The sequence below is a fragment of the Catharus ustulatus genome, chromosome 1, assembly GCF_009819885.2.
Source record: "Catharus ustulatus isolate bCatUst1 chromosome 1, bCatUst1.pri.v2, whole genome shotgun sequence".
NCBI lineage: Eukaryota > Metazoa > Chordata > Aves > Passeriformes > Turdidae > Catharus > Catharus ustulatus.
In genome coordinates, this window is record NC_046221.1 from 84,307,428 (window position 1) to 84,333,277 (window position 25,850).

General features: G+C 41.5%; 1 protein-coding gene across 3 annotated transcripts; it reads right to left on the reverse strand.

Annotated features, from left to right (window-relative positions):
- Window positions 1-1,162: 1,162 nt before the first annotated feature.
- OTULINL (OTU deubiquitinase with linear linkage specificity like) lies at window positions 1,163-25,618 on the reverse strand. 3 transcript variants are annotated; one of them, XM_033078208.2, is made up of 8 exons: window positions 25,442-25,618; window positions 10,187-10,346; window positions 10,047-10,078; window positions 9,851-9,942; window positions 7,615-7,764; window positions 6,700-6,828; window positions 4,354-4,626; window positions 1,163-3,331 (listed from the first exon to the last, which is right to left on the reverse strand). In XM_033078208.2, the coding sequence occupies exons 1-8, from the start codon at window positions 25,533-25,535 to the stop codon at window positions 3,152-3,154; spliced, it is 1,110 nt and encodes a 369-aa protein (XP_032934099.1). In that variant the 5' UTR covers window positions 25,536-25,618; the 3' UTR covers window positions 1,163-3,151. The 3 variants fall into 3 exon arrangements, with proteins under 3 accessions (XP_032934099.1, XP_032934108.1, XP_032934118.1); XM_033078217.1 differs by lacking the exon at window positions 25,442-25,618 and adding an exon at window positions 21,944-22,027; XM_033078227.1 differs by lacking the exon at window positions 25,442-25,618 and adding an exon at window positions 21,889-21,907.
- Between the last annotated feature and the right edge of the window lie 232 nt (window positions 25,619-25,850).

Below are 25,850 nucleotides of genomic sequence, written 5' to 3' on the forward strand. Positions count from 1 at the left end.
CTCGGCTCATGCTGCCGGGTTGGGAAATTTCAGAACTTTTTTCATTTATTGGCCGCTCCTGAGTGCAAGCCGCATTTCTGGGTTGGGATCAAAATTTTAGTCAAAATGGTGCAGCTTATAATTGGGAAATTACTGTACATTGAGCAATTTTTAATTAGCTTCAACTTAGTAGCCAACTAGAGAAGAAGTAATTTCAGTGTTAGAGCTGAAGAATGAAGACTGACAGTATTTATTTTGGAGTTTAAATGAAATATTGAATGTGGCTCATATATTTTTGAGATGCAGTTTTATAAAAAGATGACATTCAAACCAGAAGGCTTTTTACTCCAATAAAAGGCACACTTTGCTTCAGCTGCTCTGTTAAATTCAACACACATTTTCAAGTTTGGGGGAAAATCCAAACCCAGCACCGAGGCTTCAGTATGGTTTCTTCTTGGTAAAAAATAGTAAAAAATAAACACATCCTGACTTTAGCTGCCTACAATATTGGTTTTAAAAATATTCATAATGACTGTGAACTTCTGGATTTGAACAGAAAATCTGTCTGTCACTGACTGGAAAATATCCTGCAGCACCTGTCACTTACACAGGTACTAGTCTGCCTCAGATGCACTTTACTGAGGATGATTTTCTTTTCTATGCATTTTTCTTCTATATACACATCCCCACGCATGTATGTATATACATGTATTTACCTGTATGTTAACAGATATTTATTTTTTGCTTTATACCTATGTAAAACATATTATCAGAGAACCTGGTTAAAACTCAGTGCAGCCCCAAACCTGTTTCAGTGTTTCTTACTACTCTCTCTGCATTTATCTCCAAGACTTGTGATTATCCTCACCTGAAGCTCCTGTTTTCACCTCCCATTTCTGTTCCTGGCATCTGCCACCTGATAAGCCAGCAGATCTGTTTCTGTATGTTCTTTCTGGATTCTTGGGACAACATTAATCTCACCTAACTTCAAATATCTATGGCAGAGAGATTTATATTGATCACTGCCAGCTCTCTACAGTCAGTGAAGAGAACCAGTCCCTTCTAGAGACCCATCCCTCTGGCTGTCCATGTGCCATTGCCTTCCACTGACAAGGCAGAGAGCCCTGGCTCAGGTGACCTGATTCAGATGCAAACATCCAAACTGGCGAGGTAAATTCCACTGTCTGTTTTAGATTTTTATTAATTCCCCACTATTAATATGCTCAAGATCACAAAAATGTACTTTTTCACAATTTATCACTTTCAGCTGTAATGCTTTTGTATTCCTAAACACAAATAATATGCAAATCATTAAAAAGCCCACTACAAAAATACATACTTTTAATGTTATGTCTGTTTGTACCAAAACACAAATAAAATACAGACAAATTTATTGATAACTGCAAATGTTACTGTTGATGCAAAATACATAACAATACTCTACACTTAGGTATTATAACTTTTCTCCATGCAGAGCAGAACCAAATCTACAATAAGAAAATTATTTCATTCAGTGAAAAAAACTTTCTTTTAATAAATAAAAGCACTTGCTATGCAGGTTTCGATGAGATGAAATTATTACAGCTATGAAGTCTTCTTAATTAAAATCTACAAATCATTCAATAAAACTGAACTCAAACTTTTAGGAAACAAACCAGCTACAATATAGAACTCAGGTGTTTGTATTTATAAATATATATACATATAAACACATACACACACAAATAAAAGAAGCATTAAGGGATAAAATAGCTTTCCTTTACACAAAGGAACTGAGCACTCTCCACCAACTCCAAGTATTACCATGAAGATACCTCATGCAACTGCTTTAGCTCCTGCAGGCCCTGTTCCCATTTTTGCTACTGGCTTGGATTTTATCCTGCAGTTTAAAAAAGCAAACCTGCCTGTCCCCATACCTCTATGATAAGGAAAGGAGAGGCTTTGTTTCTTCAGTACAACCATTAGCCTGTGGCATTGTAAGCTTTTCACAAATATTTTGCAAGATCTATTATTTCTTGAAGTTAAAGTCTCTCACTTTGAAATAATCAAAACACATTGATCCTTTTAGAAAACAGAAGTGAGAAAAATGTTCCATGTAGGAAGGTAAATCACATTTACTTGTCCTGGACAGACTTCTTCAAACACAGAGATGTAAATTAAAGACAGCAATTTTAGGCAAGGAGATTGATACCTAATCAGAGGATGAAACATGTATGCAACACAGCTGAATACACATAATGCACAGAAAATTAATATTGTCTAAAAAATGCAGTGTTTCGGCCTGTATTCCATGCACAGCTTTCTTAGATGAATTGCAAAGGAAGTCTTGGCATGTAATGTTGAAATCAGCCCTTAAAGAATTTACAAGTTGACCAAAGCCACACACAACACCGTTGCATGTGATCTATTAACGCTGCCCTTCTTACCTTGGAGAAAGCTATGTGCTTTCCTCACTTCCACAGGAGATCTTCCATTCATCTGACACAGTATTCTTGTGTGTTGATTGTTTCCCCCTGTGTAACGGTTCTTCATCTTCAGGGATCACCACTGTGTGCAGACAGCACAATTTGCCATGTTTGAAGTTAAGTACAGCCTGCAGCTGCTTGCTCTGCTCATCCCAGAAGAGAGGTGTTCCAGCAACAAGGGAAACCAAGTGGATTTGAAGCAGCCATGCAGAGGCCCCAGTTTGTATCCTCCCATCCCAAGTCAATGCAAGTTAAATAGCATGCAATATAAACTGTGGGAGCCCAGGATTTCCATCCTCTGTGATTCATCCTTCCTAGCTAGAGACAGGAGTAGGAAAAGGCAGTCATTGCTTTAGGCACTTAACTCATTCCATGGATGTCAGAGTTAAAACCTTAGGCTAGCAATGGAAAACCCAGTATAACCTTTGTCTTCCTTATCAGGCAGTCCAATTATTTTTGTCTGAAAACCCTAAAATGTCACATTTTTCCCCCAGATAGTATAGCAATATATTTTATGGTTTTTATGGCTGACTGATGGTGAACTGAGCTGCAATGGGAAAGCAAAATGTTTACACAATAAACCCATAAATCATTTTGTAATCATAAATGAGCAGCCTCAGGATTTTACTGCTGATGATTAGAAACCTAATTCACTGGAATTGGTCACTCACTGTACTATACAAAGGAAAAAAAAAGTCACTGGTGCTTCACGTTCTGAAAAGGGGGATGTGATAGTAGCGGTCATCCTCAGTCAGGAGAGAAATCTCATTCCATTCCCTTCGGTATTCATTTGGATAGGTTACTTGAAATTCCTCAGTATTAAACCTATGCAGTCTGTAAACTCTTATCTTTACTTCAAGTAAGTATCCAAGAAGAAACAGTTCAACCTAAAAATGAAAGAAATCTGTAAGATATTTATTTCTAGCCTTTGAAAACTAAACTGAAGATAATCCAAGTTAAGGCCAGTTAACTGCAGATCAGTAGACAAGGAATAAAAGGGGCCCTTTTGCAAGTGGAGTAAGAACATTAAAAGTTTGAGGACATTCCCAACAGCCCTTCCACTTCTTTTGCATGTAAAGAGAAACAGTCCTGCACCTGACACCATACATAACCTGTTCTCAAGCCAGCTCACACAGTTGATTTGGAAGCAAGAAATGACTAGCTGTTACCAAGATCAATACACACAGAAAAAATGTGAAGTCCGCCACCTGGTGATCACTTGCTACATATAGCAAACGTAACAGTGAAAGGAAAAAGTTTCTTGGTACTTCACATATATGAAACTGGAGAACTGGAATCTTTCATTGATATTTCTTGAAATGGATTGATTGCTTAATCAGGAAAAATAGATTTCAGAAAAGTTCATATCCTTGGGCATAGCCAGACAGAACTTGTCCAGTTATAATCAAACTGCTCCTGCATCTGACTACATCCCATAACAATTGACTTGATAACTGAAATTGATTATAAAAAACAATTTCAGCCATTGGAAAGTGAAATCATTTGCAGAGTGGCAGTGTGGACTTTAGAGGTCATTACTTATTCTTAATAGACATTAGATCTCATGAGAACCAAGGGTGGGAAGAAATGAGAGTGATGCTACAGGGTTTAGCATAGTGGAACAGATAGGAAAATCAAAACAACTGGTCAAAACAGCATCATCTAAAACTATTTTACATACCAAAGTTATTATTGTTCTAAACTATGTCTTATTGATAGCCTGTAGCATTTATTTTTGGTTCACTCTTACTACAGCTTTTTTTCCTGGAAGATAAATGCCTCAGTCCACTTCCCCATATCTCAAAGAAAAAAAAATGGGCCTGCTATCATGGATGATGTATGATATAATCACCTAATCACTACAAAGATGGAATAAGTTTTGTGATTTGTTTTTCATCTACATCCTTACCTGGTCTAGGCAAATAGAGTCACCTATGGAGTTCAGATGATTCATCATGAAACTCAGAGGGTCAGATGAAGAGTCACGAGCAAAGAGAAGGCTAAAAAGGTTGTGTACGGGTTCATCCCTGCTCTTTATCTGCTCATAGGCTTCGACAACTTCATAGAGCATGATGAATTTTATGGCCTCATACAGTTTGTATTCCTTACTTTCATCAGAAAACAGTGTATTACACATACTTCCCCTTTCTTCATGATCTCTCGTAGCACTTATTTCAGCCCACTGGAAAGGACACAGAAGAGTATTATTAAAATTATTAAGAATTCTATTTAACATGAAAGATTGCAAAACAGAAACAGAAACCTGGTCTAAGTGTAAAGCAGCTATTAATTGAAAGAACCCAGGCACAACAGCATTTGCAGGCAGCAGCCCCCAGTCTGATCAAGGCCAATGGTTTGACGTACAAGGCCAAGTGCTGGGTCCTGCACCTGGGTGACAACAATCCCAGGAACTGCTACAGGCTGGGAGCAGAGTGGCTGGAAAGTGGAAAAGTGGGATGCTGGTCAACAGCAGTTGAACATGAGCTAGCATGTGCCCAGATTGCCAAGAAGCCCAATGGCATCCTGACCTGTACCAGAAATAGTGTGGCCAACAGGACCAGGGCAGTGATTGTTCCTCTGTACTTAGCACTGGTGAGGTCACACCTCAAATCCTGTATTCAGTTTTTGTCCCTCATTATGAGAAGGACATTGAGGGGCCAGAGTGTGTCCAGAGAAGGGCAGTGGAACTGGTGAAGGATCCAGAGCACAAGTCTGATGAGGGGCAGTAGAAGAAGCTGGGGTTGTTTAGCCTGGAGAAAACAAGGCTGAAGGGGAAATCCTATCACACTCTACAACTACCTAAAAGAAGGGTGTAGCCGGGTGGGGGGACTGGTCTTCTTGCTCAACTAACATGTCATAGAACAAGACGAAAAGGCCTGAAGTTTTGCCAGGGGGAATTTAGATTGGATACTAGGAGAAAATTCTTCATCAAAAGTGTTGTCAAGCATTGGAACAGGCAGTCCAGGGAAGTGGTTGAGTCACTGTCCCTGGAGATAATGAAAAGCGTAAATGTAGCACTTGTGGACACGGTTTAGTGCTGGGCTGAACTTGATGATCTTAAAGGTCTTTTCCAAACTAAATAATTCTATGACGATGGAGCTGGGAAAGGCAGTAAAGAACCCTGTTAGTATAAACAGGCAAAAATTCATCTTGCTGGCTTAACACCATCTTTATTTTTTAAAAAAATGAAGTTGGGAGCTATACCTCATGGCCAGTAGTGACATAATGCATCACAGACTTGCTTTGAAACAATTTGTTAATTGTAAGGATTTATTCATTCTTTTAACTTGAAACTTTTTTTCTTTAAAATGCAGATTAAATGCTTCATGCTATAACATTAGCTAAAAGAACTACAAGCTAAAAATGAAAGCCAACACTAGCAAATGCAAGGAGCAACCAGAACAAAATGAGAACTGCACATAACTACCAGGCCCATCTCAAGAAGGTGCAGCTGTCACTTTGGGACAGCAGGGGTGCAGGCAAGGGACCAAATAATCTATTTTAATTCCCTCTTTTTCTTTCTAATACTTTGTTTCTAGAGCTTAAATTAGTCTGTTTGGGTTGTTTGCTTTTTTTAAATTAACGATTACTATCATTGCAGCTGCACAGAAAACCCAGAGGAGCTCAAGAAAGGTGCAAGGTCTTGACAGACCAACTCTTTTCTTTCAGAAGGCTTTGGGGCTACTAAATCTCCCCAAGTTTTAAATACGTAAGTAAGAATTATAGCCCTGGGTTGGGAATGATGGCAATCTGGCAATGCTGAGCAGAGGGGGCAGTGAGGCTGACAGGTCTTTGCAATCAAGTGCAAGCTTACAGAGAGAAATTGTAGCAAAAAATGGATAATTAAAACATTTAATGGAGATAGAAGCAAAGAAAATACCATAGTTTTAGAAGAAAATGCACTGTTTACTTGCTCCTTTCCAGCTGGGGAGGGAATCCAGAAGCATCTCAAACAGAATGTTTAATTTTAATCTAAATAATGAGATACTGCAGGAGCCAATTGATGGCAAGGACTAGCTGTGGGGATGGTGGCTTCCTTGACTTGCAGGGGACTCCTGAGTAGTTGGCTTAGTGGATCACCAAAAGCTGGATTCCCCTGCAGGAGAGGTGATGGCCTTCCCAGGAACTCAGCAGTCTGAAGGGAGGGAGGGAGGCTTACTGCCCCACAAATACGTAACAAGACGCAGTTTCTTAACTCAGCCTGAGCCCATTTCTCCACGTTTTTATTCCTTCCAACCATTTCCTAGATACTCACATTTGTCTTTAACGCCTCCATACATTTGCGCAACTTCCCAAAGGTATTGGGACCTGTGTATCTTTCTGGCCCAAAACTGTATTGCTGAATCCAGTTACAACCTTGAGAATACAAAAGCTTTTCAGGGAGCTGGGAAAAAAACAAAAGGTAAACTAATCATAACCATAACAAGAAGCAGAGTATAAGGTTATATAAACTTGTCTATGTACAATTTATGATGTGATTCTATCAGCTGTTTGTACAGTTCAAACAACAAAGTAAATGGACCTCACAATTCAAATGCTATGAAGAAGGATCCACTTAACTGCCAAGTCCTCAGGAAACTTTTAAAACAGGGCCAGCCAAAAAAAAAAGATGAAAATATGCTCTCAGTAAAATATATAACCCACACTCTGGAAAAGCTGGATACTTCCAAATTCAGTGAGGTATTTAGGATTACAGACACACTCCAGTCTGCACATGCTTCTCTACAGACAGAAGCTATAGATCCCACCTCCCTGCCACTATCTCCTGCTGTAGCCCCTGGAGCCCAGGGCAGGATTCCTGCTGCTCCAGCAACACACCAGCTCCCAAGTGAGCCACTGAACTTTGCATGGATGTGGATGGGGAGGATGCAAATAACCTGTTATATTAAGGGAGTGACAACTAGCAGGATGGCAGTAACATTCATCCATCAACTTTATTGGTTTTTTGGGGTTTTTTTTTACACTATTTAGACTCATGTTCACATTGGTATATTTAGATCAGGAACAGTTTTTTAATTAAATGTAGTCCAATGGGTTTGAAAATTTCTCTTTGAATTCTTGTAAGTGCTCTCCACTTTGACAGCCAACATAACACTTTTCATACTGAACAAAGTTTCCTTCTGGTGTGCATGAATAGCTAAAATGCATTCATTGAGAAAATTAATTTTACCTTCAATATATCTCTTTCCTTCATCCATGAAGGAAAATGAATGCCTTGGCTGAATATCTGAAAAAGCACCGCTCTTACTACACTATAGTTGTCTCTCCTGACTGGTCTCAGGTATTTGATATGACAGCTCCTAAACAATTCTTCATATGCCTAGAAAGAGACCACAAAAAATTAGCAACAAAAATATTAAATCTGGGAAAAAAACCATGTTGTTTGAAGTTCAGTTCCAAACTACTCATAAGAGGGAGCTAGGGGAACAAGAGAGTATATTTTTAAGATTTATATACACAGAAATGCTAAATACCATGTTTTTGTAAACACTTTAGAGTGGCGCTGCCCTTTAACAGTGATTCTGCATTCCTTCCAAACCCAGCAACTCGTTCCAGTCTCTGCACTATTGCTACTGTAAACATTCACTTGGTCAACCAAATTAGAGCAGATCAGCACAGATTTCTGTGCTGTAACAGCATTAACTTTAACCGCTTTACAATTTGCACTGACATGTGAGATGCGGCAGCAAAAGGGCAGGAATGAGTATCTGGAGAAAACTCTTTTTGGCAAAAACATCTCCTTACATTGACCTGAATCCATCGTGCAACACTGACCTGAGGCAGAGCAGATCTGGCAGCTCTTGGCCCTTGGTCCAGCTACATACTCTGCATTACCACTGGCTGCCATCTGACCCTTGGTGAGACAATTCTGAACAATAAACTGGCAGAGAATTAGGGAGAAGACTCTACAGTCCCACAGGCTCCCCCATCACTTCCAATTTGCTTCCTGAAGGGGGCAGCAGGATGGTCTCAATTCCTCATCCTGCGTTTATCTTGGTTACTCCCTCACCCGATCTCACCACTTCTCAGCTGCTCTCTGTTGCCTTACTATATCAGCCGAGATAGTAAGCCTATTAAACTCCTGCTGCTGAGGGATTTTCCTGCTGCTTCAGCACTCCTGAGGACATCAGAGAAGGCTCTTTCTGGATGACCTGTTTTATCAGCTCACCATCTAGGTGGGCCACATTCAAAAGAGGATGAGAGCCAGCACAGAAGAGGGAGAGGGACTGCTTAGCTAGGACAAGGCAAAAAAGAGGGAGAGACAAGACAAACAAGGGATTGTTCATTTTGGGGTCAGCAAGCATGTTACACTGGATCTCACAAAACCTCATCCTAAAATGTGCTCCTTCCCATTCTACCTGATGCAACCAGACATCCACTGACTGCTCCATATACAGGAGTCACCTTTCCAGGTCTGGTAATCCAGAAAGCTCCTAGATTTTCTGAAAAGTTTTTTGCCCAGTATGGGCTTGCAAATTTATTAGACATTTTGCTATCTTTCGTTACTTGCTCCTCCAAATAGTTTTTGGCCTTGTGTGCTGTTCTGTGAACTTCTGACACTGCTGTGTTCCTGCATTTAACACAGCCAAACCAAATCTTTTCCCTGTTCATCACCTGAATGCAATTCCAGCTTTTTGAAAACCATCTTATTTTTTTCTACAACCCCCTTATGCTACTGGTCTATCATCACTAGATTCTTTCTACCCTTTAAGTCCTTCTTGGTTTGCATTTGCTTTGAGATTCCAATAGCATGACCTAAAGCCAATGCACGTCAAATACACTGGTGCAGTTGAACTGCCTGTCTTGCCAGCAGCATCCTGTGCAGGGGAAGACACCAGCACAGAAACACCCGGGCAGGGGTTCAGAGCTGGAGCAGAGGGACTGTGCCCAAAAGCATGGGATGGCCGCCATCCAGCACCCCAGCTCCCTGCCTGCTGGGCAGCACTCAAGCTGGCACAGGTTAGATGCCAGCTCCTGCCCTGCCTGCTGGCAGCAGCAGCTGGTGATGCTGGAGAGGGGAAGGCTGCCAAGTATGAACCTTCAGAGCCTGGAAGAGAGATGGATGTGGTGCTTTCTTCTGGAATAAGAGTTTTTACCTTGAATCAAAGGCTGGCCAAGTGACATCACTTAAGATCAAATTATTGGGCTTTAGCACTGGCGATGGTTTTTCCTGTTAAGGTCGCTGGTGCTAGAAGAGGGAATTCAGAATACATATACAAGACTAAAACCTGATCTACATTTTGACCTGCACTGCTGCCCTCATGCTGTCCCTTTTGCTTTTCATTTGACTATCCAGTGTAGCAGGCTTTGATAGCTGCTGCAGCTACTTGCACTGAGAGTGCTATTCCTTTCCCAGGTTCTGGTTCTCCCCTGTCCTCAAGCAGAGATTAAATTTTAACTCTTACCTCCCTCATCTGTTTGGCCTGCTTTGTTTCTCCTTTCCATTCTCTTGCACTATAACCAAGCAGATCAACTTCTGGCAGCACACTGAGATTCCCTAAATTGAGATCAATTCACAGATTAGTTACTTTCTGCTGTTCTGCACCTAAAGGGAAAGTTTCAAGGGTGATTAATGAATGTGGAGTGACACAAAAAGCTTACTTATGAGTTGCCTCTGAAGGTAGTTGCTCCACCTGAAATACAAATGATAGGACAGGTGTCAATGAGGAGGTTTTGAAGGTCAGTATTTACTGAAATAAGCAACAGTGTGGAAGATTAAAGTCTGCTTGATAAAAACCTACCGTTTCAGCAGCTGTGCTAAAAAGCCATATAGCCTTCTACAATACCAAAACAGAGCAGTGAGGAAGGACATGCTTAACATTAGCTGCACTTTCACTTTTTGCCACATGAGACACAGGGATTCCTTGCTGGCTGTTTTCCAGGACCACACCTCATGCCTTCCTAAAATAGGGATCAAAAGAGAGATGGAAAAATCTTATCACTATTTTGAAGTACTTTTTCCTGTTTGTTTTCTTACAAAAAGTAAGATCATCCAAACATGATACCACTTCAAATGAAAGACGAAACATGACATGAAAAAGATTAATATATTTTACTTATTACACATAATTTATATACTTAGTTTTTCAACTTTCTAGGGGCTTGGGTGCACATAGTTCACATTTTCATGCTTTCCTGCACACAGTTAAAGCTACATGTGCAGTTACAATGGAATCATGGGAAGACTGGTATCAAACACACTGTTCAATAACAAAAAAAAAAAAAAGCCAAATTATTATTTTTTTTAACTTCAGGATGTGCTGATCTAGAGACCTGTACTGTCATTATTTTGTCTCTAAGTAAATGGTTTTAAAGACCAGGGATTTGTAGGACTTACTTGTAGGCAACAAATGGGCCATATAAGGCAATATTAGCTGACTAAGCATCATATGACTGCCTGGGGAATTAAAGGAATGTTCCTGCCTCAATTTCGGTAAGTTTAGGGTCAATTTAAAACTCCAGAGAAAGATCCTCTCCAGGGATTTGGTAGAAAGCTTAGGAGATCATCACAGATCATCACTGTCCTTCACAGACATAAGCAAGGATTCTGTCACTCCCCTGGCATTACAGACAAGGTTAGGGAATGTTATGGTTGTCTATTGTTGCTAAGATGACCTGCAAGTGAGAGAGCGCCTGGAAACTGAACAGTTGAAAAGGGCAGTATCTGAAATTTGTCCTCTGGAAGAAATTTTAATATAAGAAATTCCCAGCGTTCATGATGAACATCTGCTCTATTAACTTATTTATTGATTTAGTACAAAACCTTAAAAGAACTCAAGTTTTATGAAGCCATCCACAGAGAAAGCTGACAAGATCCTTCTCCAGGGAGTCTACAGAGGGGATTATTCATTCCACATAGTTTTATATCAGCTGAACTTCTGCCCCTCCTGGCTTTAACAGGAAATTTAAGAGGGGCTTAATTTTTCCAAGTAAATTAAACCACGCACTGGGGACAACAATCCAGTCAAAGAGTTACATATCAGTTCCGACCTTAGCAACAAGATAAACAGTGATGCGCTCATTTTTATGAGCACTGTTGCATATATACAGAGCACTGTGGATACTTGGCCTTTCCCAATATTCTGTTGTTTGAAGAAGTTTTATTACAAGATGTTGTATGCAAGTCATCTAGTGAGACCCAGACCTTGTCTCTCCTGTGAGTTAAAGACAGGTTAAGAGCTGTAAGTGAAAAGGTGTCAGTAAATTTTAAGTAACCAAAGGTGGGGTCGGGCTGCTAGTTCTGACTCTCCAGAAAATGTTTATTATTGATGCAAGTAACAGACAACAAAACATCAGCTGTAAGGTCTGGAAATGGAAAACTTCATAGTAAAACCAGACACTCCCACTTGTATCTCACACGCACATAAAAACACACTCCCACTTCCTCCTGAAGGACACTGTTAGGCACATTCTCAATAAGCACGCAAACTTCTACCTAGAGAAATAACAATCCCAGCAGAATCAAGCAATTGCATTATTTTCTCTCTTCTTTTTAGGATAAAGGCATCAGCATTGAAAAAAACCTCAGTGGACTGTGAATAACTGAACCTTCTGTCCACTAGAATGGAACCTGGTGGCTCACAGATGTTCAGCCCATGGAGCAGTGGGTGTTCTGGATTTACATTGTTGTATGCAAACCAATGATCATTAAAATTAACACCAATTTAAATATACAGTATCAAAGGTAAGTTGCAGCAGACTTTCATTTCATTACTTAAAATGGCATGGTCCACTCCCATATTTGATTTTGAACAAACAGGCTCTATGAAAAAAATCATCTGTTAAAATTGCATACTTTGCATTATGGAGTATCAAGAAATACATATGAATGCAAAATTTCTTCCCATACCCCTTTTACAGGCAGAAAGATGAGAGCTCCACATCAGTTTTTAAACTGAATCAAGCAATCTTTCAAAAAAGTTTTTGATGGTAATAATACTGAAAAAACCTGAGGCTACTGGAGTTAACAAACTCTCTTTCAATGCATATGGTTAACAGGTGCTTGAGCAACTGATCCTCAAGGAGTGCTGGGAAGCACAGGTTTATTAATTTCCATCAGAAACACAAATCAGTGTCAGAGAACATGAGATAACCAGAGTGCTCAACCATTTTAATTTAATATGGGAGAATTATAAATGGGTATTTCCCTAGCAGAAAGCCAAATACGTGATGGAAAAACCTGCAAACCAGTGATTTTGAGTATTTTTGCTACACTTGTCTTGCAGCATACCTTGAACTTCATGAACTTTCCCTCCTGTCATAGGAAAGCTGCTGTTCAAACAGCACTTTGTGATTCAGCTAATACTTTCAGCGCCTATGTCACACTTTGAAATTGATTACATTTTTTTATTCAGGTAAATGACATTTAGAAGAAGCAGTTGAATCACAAAGCGCTGCTGGTAAAAATACATCATGAGCATAAATTAAAGAAGGCAGCAGCTTAAAATAGATCTCACCACCCCCTTCCTGCACCTTCAAAATTCTTCAGAAACCAATGAGTAATTAAATTAATAACACGTTAGTGGGGAGAGTAAAATAAACCCACACATTTTTAAACCAAATCCATTCCCTGGGATATGGGCACAATTCATACTGCTCCTCAGAAGGTAGTGACAGGAGCACTTGGTGCTGTGACCAGCTGCTGGGCTCCCATCTTCTTCAAGAGTGACTGCAAGCATCAGCATGACAGGAGGCCTGACTCTTCTGCCATGCAGAAATTTGGAAGAACAGAAGCTGAACAGTGCTGCAGTAGGAGCTGATAGCAGTGTTTATCTTACAGAGCAAGTAGTATACCATGTTTTCTTTTCATGCCACATCAGCTTCCTGCTAGTGCCAGCCCACAAGCTTTTACGCCCTGCAAAGTCAGCAGGAGAGACACACAGAAGAAAAAAAAACAGCAAAAAAGGCCAGAAAAAAAGGTAAGTAAGAGACATCTGCAACATCTGTTTCATTCTCAAGTAACTCATGAAGAATCTCTAAAGGATTTGCTTCACATCTGACTCCCTCACAACTTTTTTGGAGGCTGCCACCCTAAATACAAATCATTGAATAAATACCAAATGTCAGAGCTCAGCTTGGGAACTAGCATTTTATGCATTACTGAATATTCCAGCATGTCTGATGGCACCATCACTCTTTACTGTTTTTCTTCACACCATTAACAAGGCCATCAGAAAGGTAACAGAACATCTTCCCAAATTAACACCTGACAGAATGATTTCTTTTCAGGCCATTCCTCTTCACTGCCTTTTTTTGGTATAGAAAGCAGGACATAGCACTTGTTACCATAAAGTGGCTAGGTTTCATACTCCCATCACACAAAATTAAGTTCCTAGTTCCCAAAAAGCAGGTATACCCTCATCATTCAAAGAGGGAGGCAGAATGTGGGACTCCTCTGTTGCAGCCCTTATGCTGTCCCACCTGTATCACTCTTTCTCCCTCCTCTGTTGGATGCACAGCTAGGAAAGGAGACCCCTCAAATGAGACGTACAAAGCTTGGCATGGAGGTCCAAGCCTGCCTGTGTTCAAGGTGTGCACACAGAGTTCTCTTCACGTTGTTGCACATTGCTATTTTCGAGATTGCACACCATCAGCACCAAGGTATGCTATAGAAAAGGCTAAGTCCCTGTTTTAAGGGAAAACAAACTTACCCTGACAGAGCAGGCACAAGCATGATGCACGTGTGTACACAGACCTCAACTGAATAAGCCAAGAGGGAGACACAGAAAAATTATTAATTACACAATTCAATACCTACAAAAGATTACATCCCATCAGAGTTTAGAAGAGAGAAATATGCCTTTTTAAGTGATGCCAAGAGATCACATATTCTTTGATTTTCCAGTTTATTATCAGCACTGCACCAATAAAAAATACTGAGAACAGATCAAACACATAACCAAGACATGTGAGAAGCACTGTTTAATTCAACAACTATTTCATTACAAACCCCTTTCTTTACAGAGTAAAGCAATGCCAACTTGTTAAGCAACATTCGCCTGTTATAACAAACAGGAGAGATGAGGATCTCTCCTTGGTATAGTAAAAAAATAATTTACAGACAAAGATGGTAATTGCCAGTGACTTATCAAAAGTTCAGCCATCTCTGCTGATACCCCCTAATAAAAAAAAAAGAAAAAAAACAACAACAAAAAACAAATGAGAACCCCAGCCCCAAACTATAAGCAGAATCACACAATTACCTAGAAAACGGAATAGTTTTGGTAACACTAAGGCTCATCAGTTGCAACAAAGTTTTTATTTACACAACTCTTCTGCACAGACCTGTCCCTATTGCCCTCTTAGCTCCCTCAGACTTTTTTTCAGAAAAATACAGAGAATATAGAGCTGGCAGCCTTCCTCAGACTCCCTGATCACCAGCAGGAACTGCTGGTGTTACTATTTCTATGCAGTTGTGACACATACTTATTTGTACTGTGCAGCAACAACCATGTGTTCTTACCTACTGGGTGATTAGCCAAAATACACCCTACTAGAATATTACCTTTACAAAACCAATTTCAGCTACACAATCAAGATATTAATGCACGCCTTAGCCTGCACATACCACTTTCTCTCTACAAATGCCTACAAGAACAAAAGGAAAGTTCAGTTCTTCATTTCCTGTACAATTCAGCTTCCTTTTTAAGGCACAGGGTGCTTCATCCAAGACCTTCAGATAAATAATGCTTAGCCCCACTTCCATTTAAGTAAGAAAAAACATGACAGAAGCCTTCTGAGAATTTACAGTCCAGAGCACTGGATGAGCAACACATGAAAAACATTTCATGCCATTAAAAAAACATGAATCTCTCTAAAACTCTTATTCTGAATTTTTAAAAATGAAAACATTAAATAACCTCCTTTTAAAGAAGGAGTCTCTGAAATCTCTGCTACTGTTTTTTTCTTAATGTGGAAAAAAAATCTGTTCCCATTCAGAATTGCTATTTAATGCCTGCACACTTCAAGCAGAACTTATGTAAACGCACTAAATCTATTATTTGAAAGAAGCCCACTCTAAGAGTTCTTATTCTGCCTGCTGCAAAGTTGCATGTTGAATCATCCCTAATGTCACTCATGTTGGTTTACAATTCTCAAAATGCTTTTCTTTTTTTTTTTTTTTTACATGCTGAATCCAAACTGACAGAATAAAGGAAATTCTTTCCTCCTGAACATCTGAAGTGTAGCTGACAAGTATAAATACCTTGGGTTTTTTATGTTAATATGCCTAGATAACAGAAATCTGGTTAGGGAGAAAAAAGAAGTCGTACTTAGCAATAACAGTAATTTCCTTCCTCCTGATTTTTAAATCTTGTTTGCTAGACAGCACAGGACTTGCACCAACCACCCCAGCCTCCAAGGATGCACAATCATTAGGTGCTCAGGAGGCTGGGGATACCACAGGCAGCATCCCTCCTGGTCTCTCCAAGCAGAGGTCCAGTGGCAGCTGCCCCACTCCTGGGGTTCCCCAGTTCAGGAACAGCCCCTTACTCTGCCTGGATGCTTTGTAAGTGTACAACACAGGACAGTCCAAGGAATTTTAAGCTACCTGTTGATAAAAAGGGATCCCAACTGACATCCAAGAAAACAGCAGGATCAAGTAGACCATGACAAACAAAAAAAAATCAACTCTTCTGAGCTTGTTTACCGTCCAAGGAGAAAGCCAGCCCCGTCTCACCAAACTATATCAATGTTGCTCATCATCCCATTTCTGTACAGGGTCTGACTGATGCACCCCACTCAGATTTTCTGTCTTGTCTTCAGAGCATGGTCCTCTCCTGACTGTACCTGATTCTGTGTGTAGACGGTGCAGAGCTGTGCATTTTTCACGTGGATTAGTAGTTACATATAATTTATGATTAATAATCACAAATGATTCATATCTCCAGATGGAGGACCAGAGCACAAAGCCTGTGCTTCCTCAGTAGGTGTGTGCAGAGGTTATTCAGCAGTGTTATTTGTTTGCTAGGGAGTTTTACTTGTGTCCTTCCCTCTTCTCAAGACAGATCAGAAGCACAAAGCAAGGCCAAAGAAAGCAAAGTATCAAAGCCATCACTCTGAATGCAAATGGCATAAATTGGTCTTGCATCTCTTCCCCTCTGCCTCTCAGCGTCCAGTGTGATGAAAGACAAACCTTCAGCTTTATTCTGCAGAGCTCATGGTATTTGTATGGAAGCAGTAGGAGTGTTTAAACTCAGCTCTCTCTTCATGATTTTAAGGGCAGCACTTTCAAACTGGTATATTTTAATTAGTTCAAGCACACAGGAATTCCCTGCCTTTTAGTGAGAGTGCATTACCAGACACTTCTGGCCTAAAATATTACATTAAAAAAAAAACATACTGAAAGGTAAAATTGACTGCATCAAGATAGCAACTGAAAATTAAGTTATTGCTCAGTGTAATACCAAAGTCATAGCTAACAAAAACATTTCATAAAAATGTGATTCAAGAGCTCAGAATATTCTCTGCGAGAGCTTTCTACCTGCAAAAGCACATTAGTAGTAGTAGTAGAATTATGCATAATAATATCACTGTCATCACTAATGCACAGTTGGTATTTTTACAGACATTTGGATGCAAGAGAAGTTTCAAGCAAAGCACTCCAGACATCAGTTGCAGGGATCAAGAGATCACAGCTCCCTGACACTTCTGCATTTACACAAACTGCCTCAAAACTCGACAGTTACGTGGCAAGGACTAAATAAAATACAAATCATGCACTCCTGTAAAATATAGTGAAGTGTGACCTTGCATATTGAGCTCTTTTTTAGGGGTTGGCACTTGGCAGAGGCACAACTTACTTTGACTTGTAAAGTAAGAAAATTATCCAGGGTACTGGATAGTTTCTGACATGCAACCCAGTAGTATAATTTAAGTTCTTCATTTATATGAAACCCCATATTTTTAAGGCCTTGGCTTTTGGCAAGAACATCACAGCTGAAATACATGTGCAGGGAATGACCCAAAATGAAACCAGAATTGAAGGACAATAAACATATCTCCAAGCTGCTCACAAACAAGCTCCTGGTATGGTGCTGTTGTATAGATAAACCTGAAGTATATATTTAAGTTGAAAAAGACTGATTTTGCACAAACTTGGCAATTAAAACCTTGCTGACCATTCAAGGGAGGCGATTCTGCCCTCTGCTGTCACGAGACCCCCACCTGCAGTACTGCATCCAGCTCTGGGACCCCCAGCATAAGATGGATGTGGACCTAATGGTGCAACATTTGGGGATGAAGCACCTCTCTCTTAAGAGAACAGACTAAAAGAGCTGAGGCTGTTCAGCCTGGAAGGCTCCTAGAAGACCTTATAGCACCTTCCAGTACCTAAGGGTACAAGAAAGATGGAGAGAGAGTTTTTACAAAGGGATTTAGTGACATAATAAGGACTGATGGCTTTAGATTGAAAGAGGGCAGGCTTAGGCTAGATATTAGGCAGAAATTCTTCACTGTGAGGCTGGTGAGGCACTGGGACAGGTTGCCCCAAGAAGCTATGGATGTCCCATCCCTGAAAGTGTTGAAGGCCAGGTTGGATGGGGTTCTGAGCAACCTGGTATAGTGAAAGGTGTCCCTGTGCATGGCAGGGGTTGAAACCAGATGGTCTGTAAGGTCCCTTCCAACCCAAACCATTCTGTGGTTTCTCTGGTGGCAGTTGAAGGTCCTTCAGGCTGAAAGTCCAAGCACCTTGCCTTGATGCTGCTTTGCTGCACAGATACAAGTGCAGACTTGATGATGGTCAAAGCCTCATGGACACCAGGTCACATCAAGGCACTAGTTTGATGCTAAGGTACACATTTCCCACTTTCATAGATTTATTTATCCAACATGATTACCTCACCCTGCCCTAAACACTTCAAATATGTGGAAAACCTCAGCAACATATTATGTATGGACAAGGCACCTGAGACAGGGTCCTGCTGAAGACCATGAGTAGAACTAGCGAAAGGACCAGAGACAGCATATCCAACCACATCTTGCCACACCTTTAACCTTCCACCATCACAGAAATATGGTTAAAGTAAGACAACACGTCTTCTGCTCAGTCTACAGCACTCTCCTCAGAAAAATGTTTGTTGAAAGAAAAGTGTGGGCAGTAAAAGTTGCCTTGCTCAACACATCCCTCTGCACAGTTATGTAGTAGCATCTGCCATCGCTGGTGACATGGGGACAGGAGCTAGAGACACACTTCCTCTCCTGGCAGGAGCTTCCAGCATGTGACCCATAGGCTACAGAGAAATACCAAGCATTTGGGTCTGGATTTTGAGGATGCCAAAAATGTATAGTGTGTAGAGCAGTGAAAAAATGGGAAGAAGCTACAAGCACAGCGTAAGGTTGAAAAGAAAGCAAAAGATGCTGATTTAAAAATTTCTCAGAAAATTAATGAAGAAAGCTGTAGAAGTTTTGAAGTATTTTACGATGTTTGCCTTCACTGTACTGTCAAGAAATGGACAGTAAACCCTTTATTTCCCTTTTGTCCTCATTTATGCTGGGACACAGATTTTATGGGTTTTTTAATGCTTTTGTCTTATCAGGCAACAGATAGTCCAACCATGAGATAAAAATCAAACTCTTCATCAAACCAAATTTTGTAATATACAAACTAATCTCTTACACCTCAGAACTGGTACAAGATCCCTAGCAACAAACTCCCCTCTTAAAACTGCCAGTGATTGCTTTTACATTGCTGCAGCTGAAGAAGTGGAACTTTTGTTTTCTATCATGAAACTGACTTTTCCACTAATAAGTAGCTGTTTCTCTGTCTTTCTTACAGGTACAGCATTGTTGTCTGATCCAGGGCACTGCAGCCATGCACTGAGGAACTGGCATCTGCTATGCTGGGAATGCAATGGAACACATGGGCAAAGTTCCCTGCTGCTGCTGCATGCTGGCACCAAGCCAGCTGCATCACCCCAGGAGTGTGGAAAGGATGTCCTGTGTTCACCAGGCCTTCCCAAATTCCATCAAAGCAGAAAACAGATCCTGAAGTGATTCAGGGCCAGATGTCAGACAGCAACTCAGAGTAGTGTTTCACTTTAAAGAGTACTATAACTCTTTTAGAAGTCAGACTGCCATAAAAATGCCATTAGAATATGACTTAGGCAGCCCAAAGGTAATTAAAAAAAAATTATAATTTCACAGCCTAAAACAAGAGGAGATTAAGAAGCTCCTTAAGGTAAACCTTACATCATTCTAATCACACCCAAATTTAGTTATTCAAGTGTAATGAAAGCAATATAATTATATTGCCTTTTGACTCCAGAGCATTGGTTATTCCCTGTGTTTTTAAAACAACTAAATTATAACCAAATCATCTCCCCTAGGACAGTTTGGCACCGTGACTCCTACAGTACAGCTGTGTGGAGTCAGGAGGTTCAGCAGAGGTATTTCTGAAATCTCAAACTCATTTGCCTGGGTAGTCACACAAATCAAACATTTTCAAACATTAATCTCAAGAAAAACAGCATACATTTTTGAGAAACCCTTTAATGTTTATTGTCTGATCCATGGTAGCTAAGATGTGAAGATTCAACTGGAAACTGTACCTAAGAAATAAGGTGGACAGAAAGTCTTGATGCTGAATGGGAAACTAATACCATCTAGGCAGGCAACATGTTCCAAACAGTTAAACAGAGTGAAAAAAACCCTCACATCCAAAAATAGAAAAAAATCTCAGAACTACAAAAATTTATTTTAAAAAATCCAAATACAGATACTTATCCATAAAAGCACATAAGATTTAAATGCTGACCAGCATTTTCATGCTGTTTCTTCCCCTCAAAATCAATTCTAAAACCTGGTAGTGTTTTATAAAGATAGGAAAATGGCATCTTTTCCTCCTACCATAAGGAGACCCCCCCCTCAGTTTCTAATAAAATTATTTGTCTGCTAGCAAAGAAATTCTTGAAGAAGCACACTTCAGTGACTATAAAGAAGCTTTCTTAGCCTGTCATTTCTTCCTGTTTCACATATTTTGCCTCTTTGTTTCACCACTTGCTGCAACTGGAGCGGCCAGAGGACGGAAGTGGGAATAACGGTACTTACACATATTAGCAATGGAGCAGGTAGCACCGTGCTAGCTTAAACTCACTCGCTAAATACCACAGAAATCTGGTGCTTTCTCTACTGCAAAAATGAAAGTATAAGCTGCATACAATTTGTACAGTTCCTCCAAAGAGAAAACAAGCTGGTTTAATAAGAAAGGGAGTGCAAAATGAGAGCTGGATGAGTAACCATCAAAGCAGAAACGCATCACAGAATGTACAGTAGAAAAGCAAGCTGGTAGGGCACCGTATCCTCAGCCTAAAAGAACACTTCTCAGTGACATAAAGAGATCACAGGATCATTTAGGTTGAAAAAGGCCTTTAGAGTCAAGTTTAAGTGTTAACCCAGCACTACCAAGCCCACCACTACCCATGTCCCCAAATGCCACATCTACATGTCTAATAAATATCTCCAGGGATGGTGACTCAACCACTTCCCTGGGCAGCCGTTCTGATGCCTGAACGCCATTTCAGAGAATAAGTTTTTCCTGATTTCTAATCTAAATCTCTCCCGGAATGACTTGTTACTTGGGAGAGCAGGCTGACTCCCACCTGGCTACTACTTCCTTTAGGGAGTTGTATAGAACAAAAACGTTATTCCTGACCCTCCTTTTCTCCAGGCTACACAACCCCAGTTCCCTCCACTGCCCCCATGGGACTTGTGTTCCAGACCCTGCACCAGCTCTGCTGCCCTGCTCTGGACACGCTCCAGCCCCTCGATGTCTTCACTGCAGAGAGGGACCCAGAGCTGCACACAGGATTTGAGGTGTGCCCTCAGCAGTGCTGAGCACAGCTGGACAGTCACTGCCCTGCTCCTGCTGGCCACACTATTGCTGACACAGCCCAGGATGCCCTCGGCCTTCGTGGCCACCTGGGCACAGCTGGCTCATGTTCAGCCACGCCTGACACCGAGGACCACCTGCAGCCGGCCCTTCCTGGGTCCTCCTGAGTCGCACCTGCCTTTGTGAGCCCCTTTTTCCTAAACCTTCACCTTTCTGACGGGAATACAAGCCAGTCTGCAACACGTCAATTCAGACTGCACACAGTAAGGAAAAAAATAAACAAAAAACCCCCACAACAACAAAAAAACCCCACAAACAACAACAACCAAAAAAAAAAAAAACCCCAAAACAAAACACAATTACCGCCCCCGAAACAAAGAGACAAAGAGCCAAGCCCGGCGGAACACCCGAGCTGTGTCACAGGCGCTCCCAGGCAGGTGGGCGCTGACCCCGCGCTCCACTCGCTCTGCCCCTCACGGGCACAGCCGGGCGGTCCCGCCGGGACGGACTCTCCCGGGAGCAGCTCTCCGGGAATCGCCACTTCCGCAAAACAGCCCCCAAAGAGTCAAGAGGCAAACGAAAGGGGGAAAAATGAAGAAACAGCAAATAAAGCCAAACCCTCGCCGCGACTTGAGGGACCGTGCGAGACCGCCCCAGCCCCGCCGCGCCTCACCCGCTCCTCACGGCGCTCGCCCGCTGCGCCTCGCCGGGATCCAGCCCGGCTACAAAGGCACCGCCCGGGGCGGGGATCCCGCGGGGCCGCCCCGCTCCCGGGAACCGGGGAGGAGGGATAACCCCTGCCGCCGGCTCCCGGCCTGCCTGCCAGCGCAGTTCTCCATTTCCCCAGCAACCCCTGCTGCTCCTCCGCCTGTGAGATACAGTGTGTGCCTGGGTGTCACACTGCGCTGCTTTACATTGTATGGCAGCATGGAATCGTGCAATGGTTTGGCCTGGAAGGGGCCTTAAAGATCATCTACTTCCAACCCTCTGCCATGGGCAGGGACACTTTCCACTGGACCAGGTTGCTAAAAATCCCATCCAGCCTGGCACTGAACTGTTCCAGAGATGGGGATGCCTGAAACACTTCTAGGGATTCCCGTTCCCTGAATGGAGACCAAGACCATCATCATCAGTTTGAAATATTGTGTTTACATTTAATGGCTATAACTTTGAAGCTATTGGCTGGTTTTTGTTTTTTTCCCCTATCATTAAATGTTGATTTCCTCACCAATTCACTCTTTAACAAGACAGTGTGCATTCATCCAAAAAGAAATTCCCCTTTGCCAAGTACTTTTGCTTATAATAGACTTTTATGTGTCATTTCTCCCAGAGGTATGTAGAGAATTTGCATAGACTGATGTACTTTCTTTTCTGGTTACACATTAAAAAACAGTTTTCTTCCATCTTGTTAAGGACTTTACAGGAAAAACAGAAAGGAATTGTGATGGTCCTAACCCAGGCTTACATCTTTTACAGAGTTACAAGCAGTTTGCCCCAGTACAGAGCCAAGACAAACTTACACAGTCTTTTGTTATTGGATTTTGTTTCGGTTTGATTGTTGTGGTTTTTTTTTTTTTTTTTCCTAAAATATCACAAGATACTAAAATGGTTGAAGACCAAGACCTCTCATGAAACAGTGAAGTGTCACTTGGCATGAATATCAGATTGTTTCTTCCTCCATCTCAGTAAATCTGGGCAAGGACTAAAATAGGAAAATACTGGTGGGCCAAGCCTTTACTTAGGTGCACTCACAGAAACCCATAGACATAATTATCCAAGTAAAAGAAAATCTGGGCTTAAAACCCAGCTAAAAATAGCAAAAGTAAATAGTTGACTTAAGAGGCCTAAAGCTGTCAGTTGTGTAAGCAGCACTGTGTGCTGCTCCATCAAAAAATCCATTTGGAAAAAAAATAATTCCTAAGTGCCACCTCTATGCCTCTCCACAGCATTGGTTACCTGGTGCTTTCTGTCTGGACTCACAGATTGTGTTTAATGTAGCTGTGTCTCAGGGGCTGCAGCTGAGAGAGATGTTGTCAGGATATAACTCACGTGTCATCCACCTGCAAAGGCTCAAAGGTGGCTGGAATTCATTTATTTTATTTCCACATCTTGTCTGCAGTTATCATGCACTTCAGCTTCCCTTTCCAACTTTTTCCTTGCCTTGGCCAGACCGGTGTTGGCAGCAGCAGATGGTTTAGCATTGTAGCTAAATCCAGGTTTTCATTTTTCTGCCTTCTCTTAACCTGTGTTAAGATCTTCAGATTTAATTGGTAATTTCTTTGTGCAGGCAGGCTTGAAAGTGAATGTTTATCTGGCTGCTGACTCATCAGAGGAGAGAGATGAAATGTATAGTACAAATGCTCCAGATCAACCCCTGTATCAGTGAGTCCTTCCCACTTCATGATTCTCTGCTCTCTCCTCTCTGCATTTATTGAGCACTTCAGTGCAATGTGAAGCATGGCCTTGAGCCTCTATGCGTGGGAATAAGCCTGGGACAATCAATCAATTAATCAATCAATTAGTGATTACTTACCTCTTGAGAGAATTTTAAGCTAATACTGTCCATAGTGCCTTTTCTTTCTCCTTAAGCTGTTTCCTGAGTCACAAAGAGCTGTCTAGGATCTTTTTCCATTTGCAGGCTTTGGCAGGAAAATGTAGCAAGATGAGACAGCCTCTACCTGCCTTCGTCCTTGGTATTGGATGCATGCACCACTGTAAGACTGAGCCAGGTAACACACAACCCTCCTGCATTATTGGACTGCTCTGTGTGTGCTGCTCCTGTTAGCTGAATGCAGGTTAGGATAATCGTGGAGAGAGCAAGCAAGATCCAGGTCTGAGCTGGGATCAACAGCAGAAATGGAAATAGCAGCTAACTAGGAATAGCAGTTTCTTTCACAGACTCTGCAGAATTGGAAACACGCTACTACAAAAGTTCAGAAAGCTTCAGAAAATGCCAACTTTCTCCAAAGTATTTTAGAGAAACATAGAACGTTAAGGGCTGGAAGGGACCTTGAAAATCATGGAGTCCCACTTCCCCTGCCAGGGATGGGGCTTCCACAGCCATGCTGGGCAGCCTGTTCCAGCGTCTCACCACCCTCACAGTAAAGAATGTATTCCTAATGTCTAACTTAAATTTCCCCTCTTTCAATTTGAGCTCCTTGTCCTATCACTGTAGTTCCTGACAAAGGGCCTGTCTCCAGCTTCCCTGTAGGCTCCCTTGAGATACTGGAAGGTTGCTATGAGGTCTGCACACAATCTCCTCTTCTCCATGTTGAACAACCCCATCTCTCAGTCTGTCTTCCTGGAGGTGCTCCAGTGCTCTTATAAACTTCATGGTCCTTCTCTGGACCTGCTCCAACAGAACAATGTAGGGAGACAGAGAAGGCCTTACACAGCCCATGCATTCAATAGGTTTCAGCAGAAATAATACATTCTCTGCTTTGCCTCTGAGTAGGCAGCAGCTCTGCAGGGACAAGGGGACAGCTCCAGGGATCTCAGACTGGAAGCAGCCTAAATTGGATTCTCTTCCTCCAGACTTCCTGGTCGTGGCATTTTGCATATATTTCTGATACTCAAACAAGGCTATGTGCTGATGGCAAAGTTCTACTGCTTAGGGATATTTATGACATTTTCTTTCTTTAGGGGAGTAATATGAACTTTCCCACAACATGAACCTCCAGGTTCTTCTGGAGGTCATGGCATTTCCAAACTGCTGCCATGACTGTGACTACCTCCCTCTGCTTGTATCCACGTGAGAGTGCTCAACAATTACAGCAAAAGCTTATACTGATTTAAACCCACAAATCAGCAGCCAAAGCAACTGCTGTGCTCATCTGCAGGTGAGCAGCAGGATTATGATCATGGCACAAAGAAAGTAAACAATTCCAAACGAGTGCTGAGACAAAGGCAACACCATCCAACCCAGTAAAAGTAGGAAGCCTAGGTGCAGAACTAGTGACAGCTTCTTCCTTCAGTTTTTCAAGCCCATTTTTAACAGTCAAGAACCATTTCCTTGTTTATCGTAACTTATTACTACTGTCAAGGTCAGGTAGTCTGACGCATAGGTAAAAGTAGTACACATGCAGCTGTAATCAGCAGCACAGGTTTTATCTGTAGCCGATCACCAGCTTGTTGACATGCCAAAATTTATAGCACAGCAGTATGAACTTACCGGCACTTCTTTCTGAGCTAATTCTGCTTCGCTTTCCTTGTTCAGTGAAGTGGTCTCTGTTCTTGCTGGCCTTTCTGTCATGTTGCCTCTGCATCTCCCCTCCAGAGTATCACCCCCAGTAAGATTTCTCTTCCCTGACTGCTTTTTTTCTGGGGTTAGAGAATGAGTCTCTACAGACTCAGCTTGTCTTCACAGATCAACAAGCTATGAAAGGATCTGACTTCCTGTTTCATTTCCGTTGAAGTTTTCAGAGTCACACAGGCTGTCTATGCTTCTCCATATCCAAGCCACAAGAAAAAATTCAGCATAACTCAGCTATTTATAAAGGTCACATTGCTATCTCCCTCTGCATCTCCCAAGTTGTTGGAGGGATGGAGATGGCAGGGTGTTTCTCAGACTGTAATGCAGC

Excerpts from the sequence above, each read along its gene's own strand:
- OTULINL (XM_033078208.2), bottom strand. The coding sequence starts at position 25,535 with ATGCAGAGGCAACATGACAGAAAGGCCAGCAAGAACAGAGACCACTTC. Across the intron at positions 4,627-6,699 it reads TGGAGGCGTTAAAGACAAAT|TGGGCTGAAATAAGTGCTAC; the intron begins GTGAGTATCTAG and ends TGTCCTTTCCAG. Across the intron at positions 3,332-4,353 it reads ACTCTATTTGCCTAGACCAG|GTTGAACTGTTTCTTCTTGG; the intron begins GTAAGGATGTAG and ends TTTCATTTTTAG.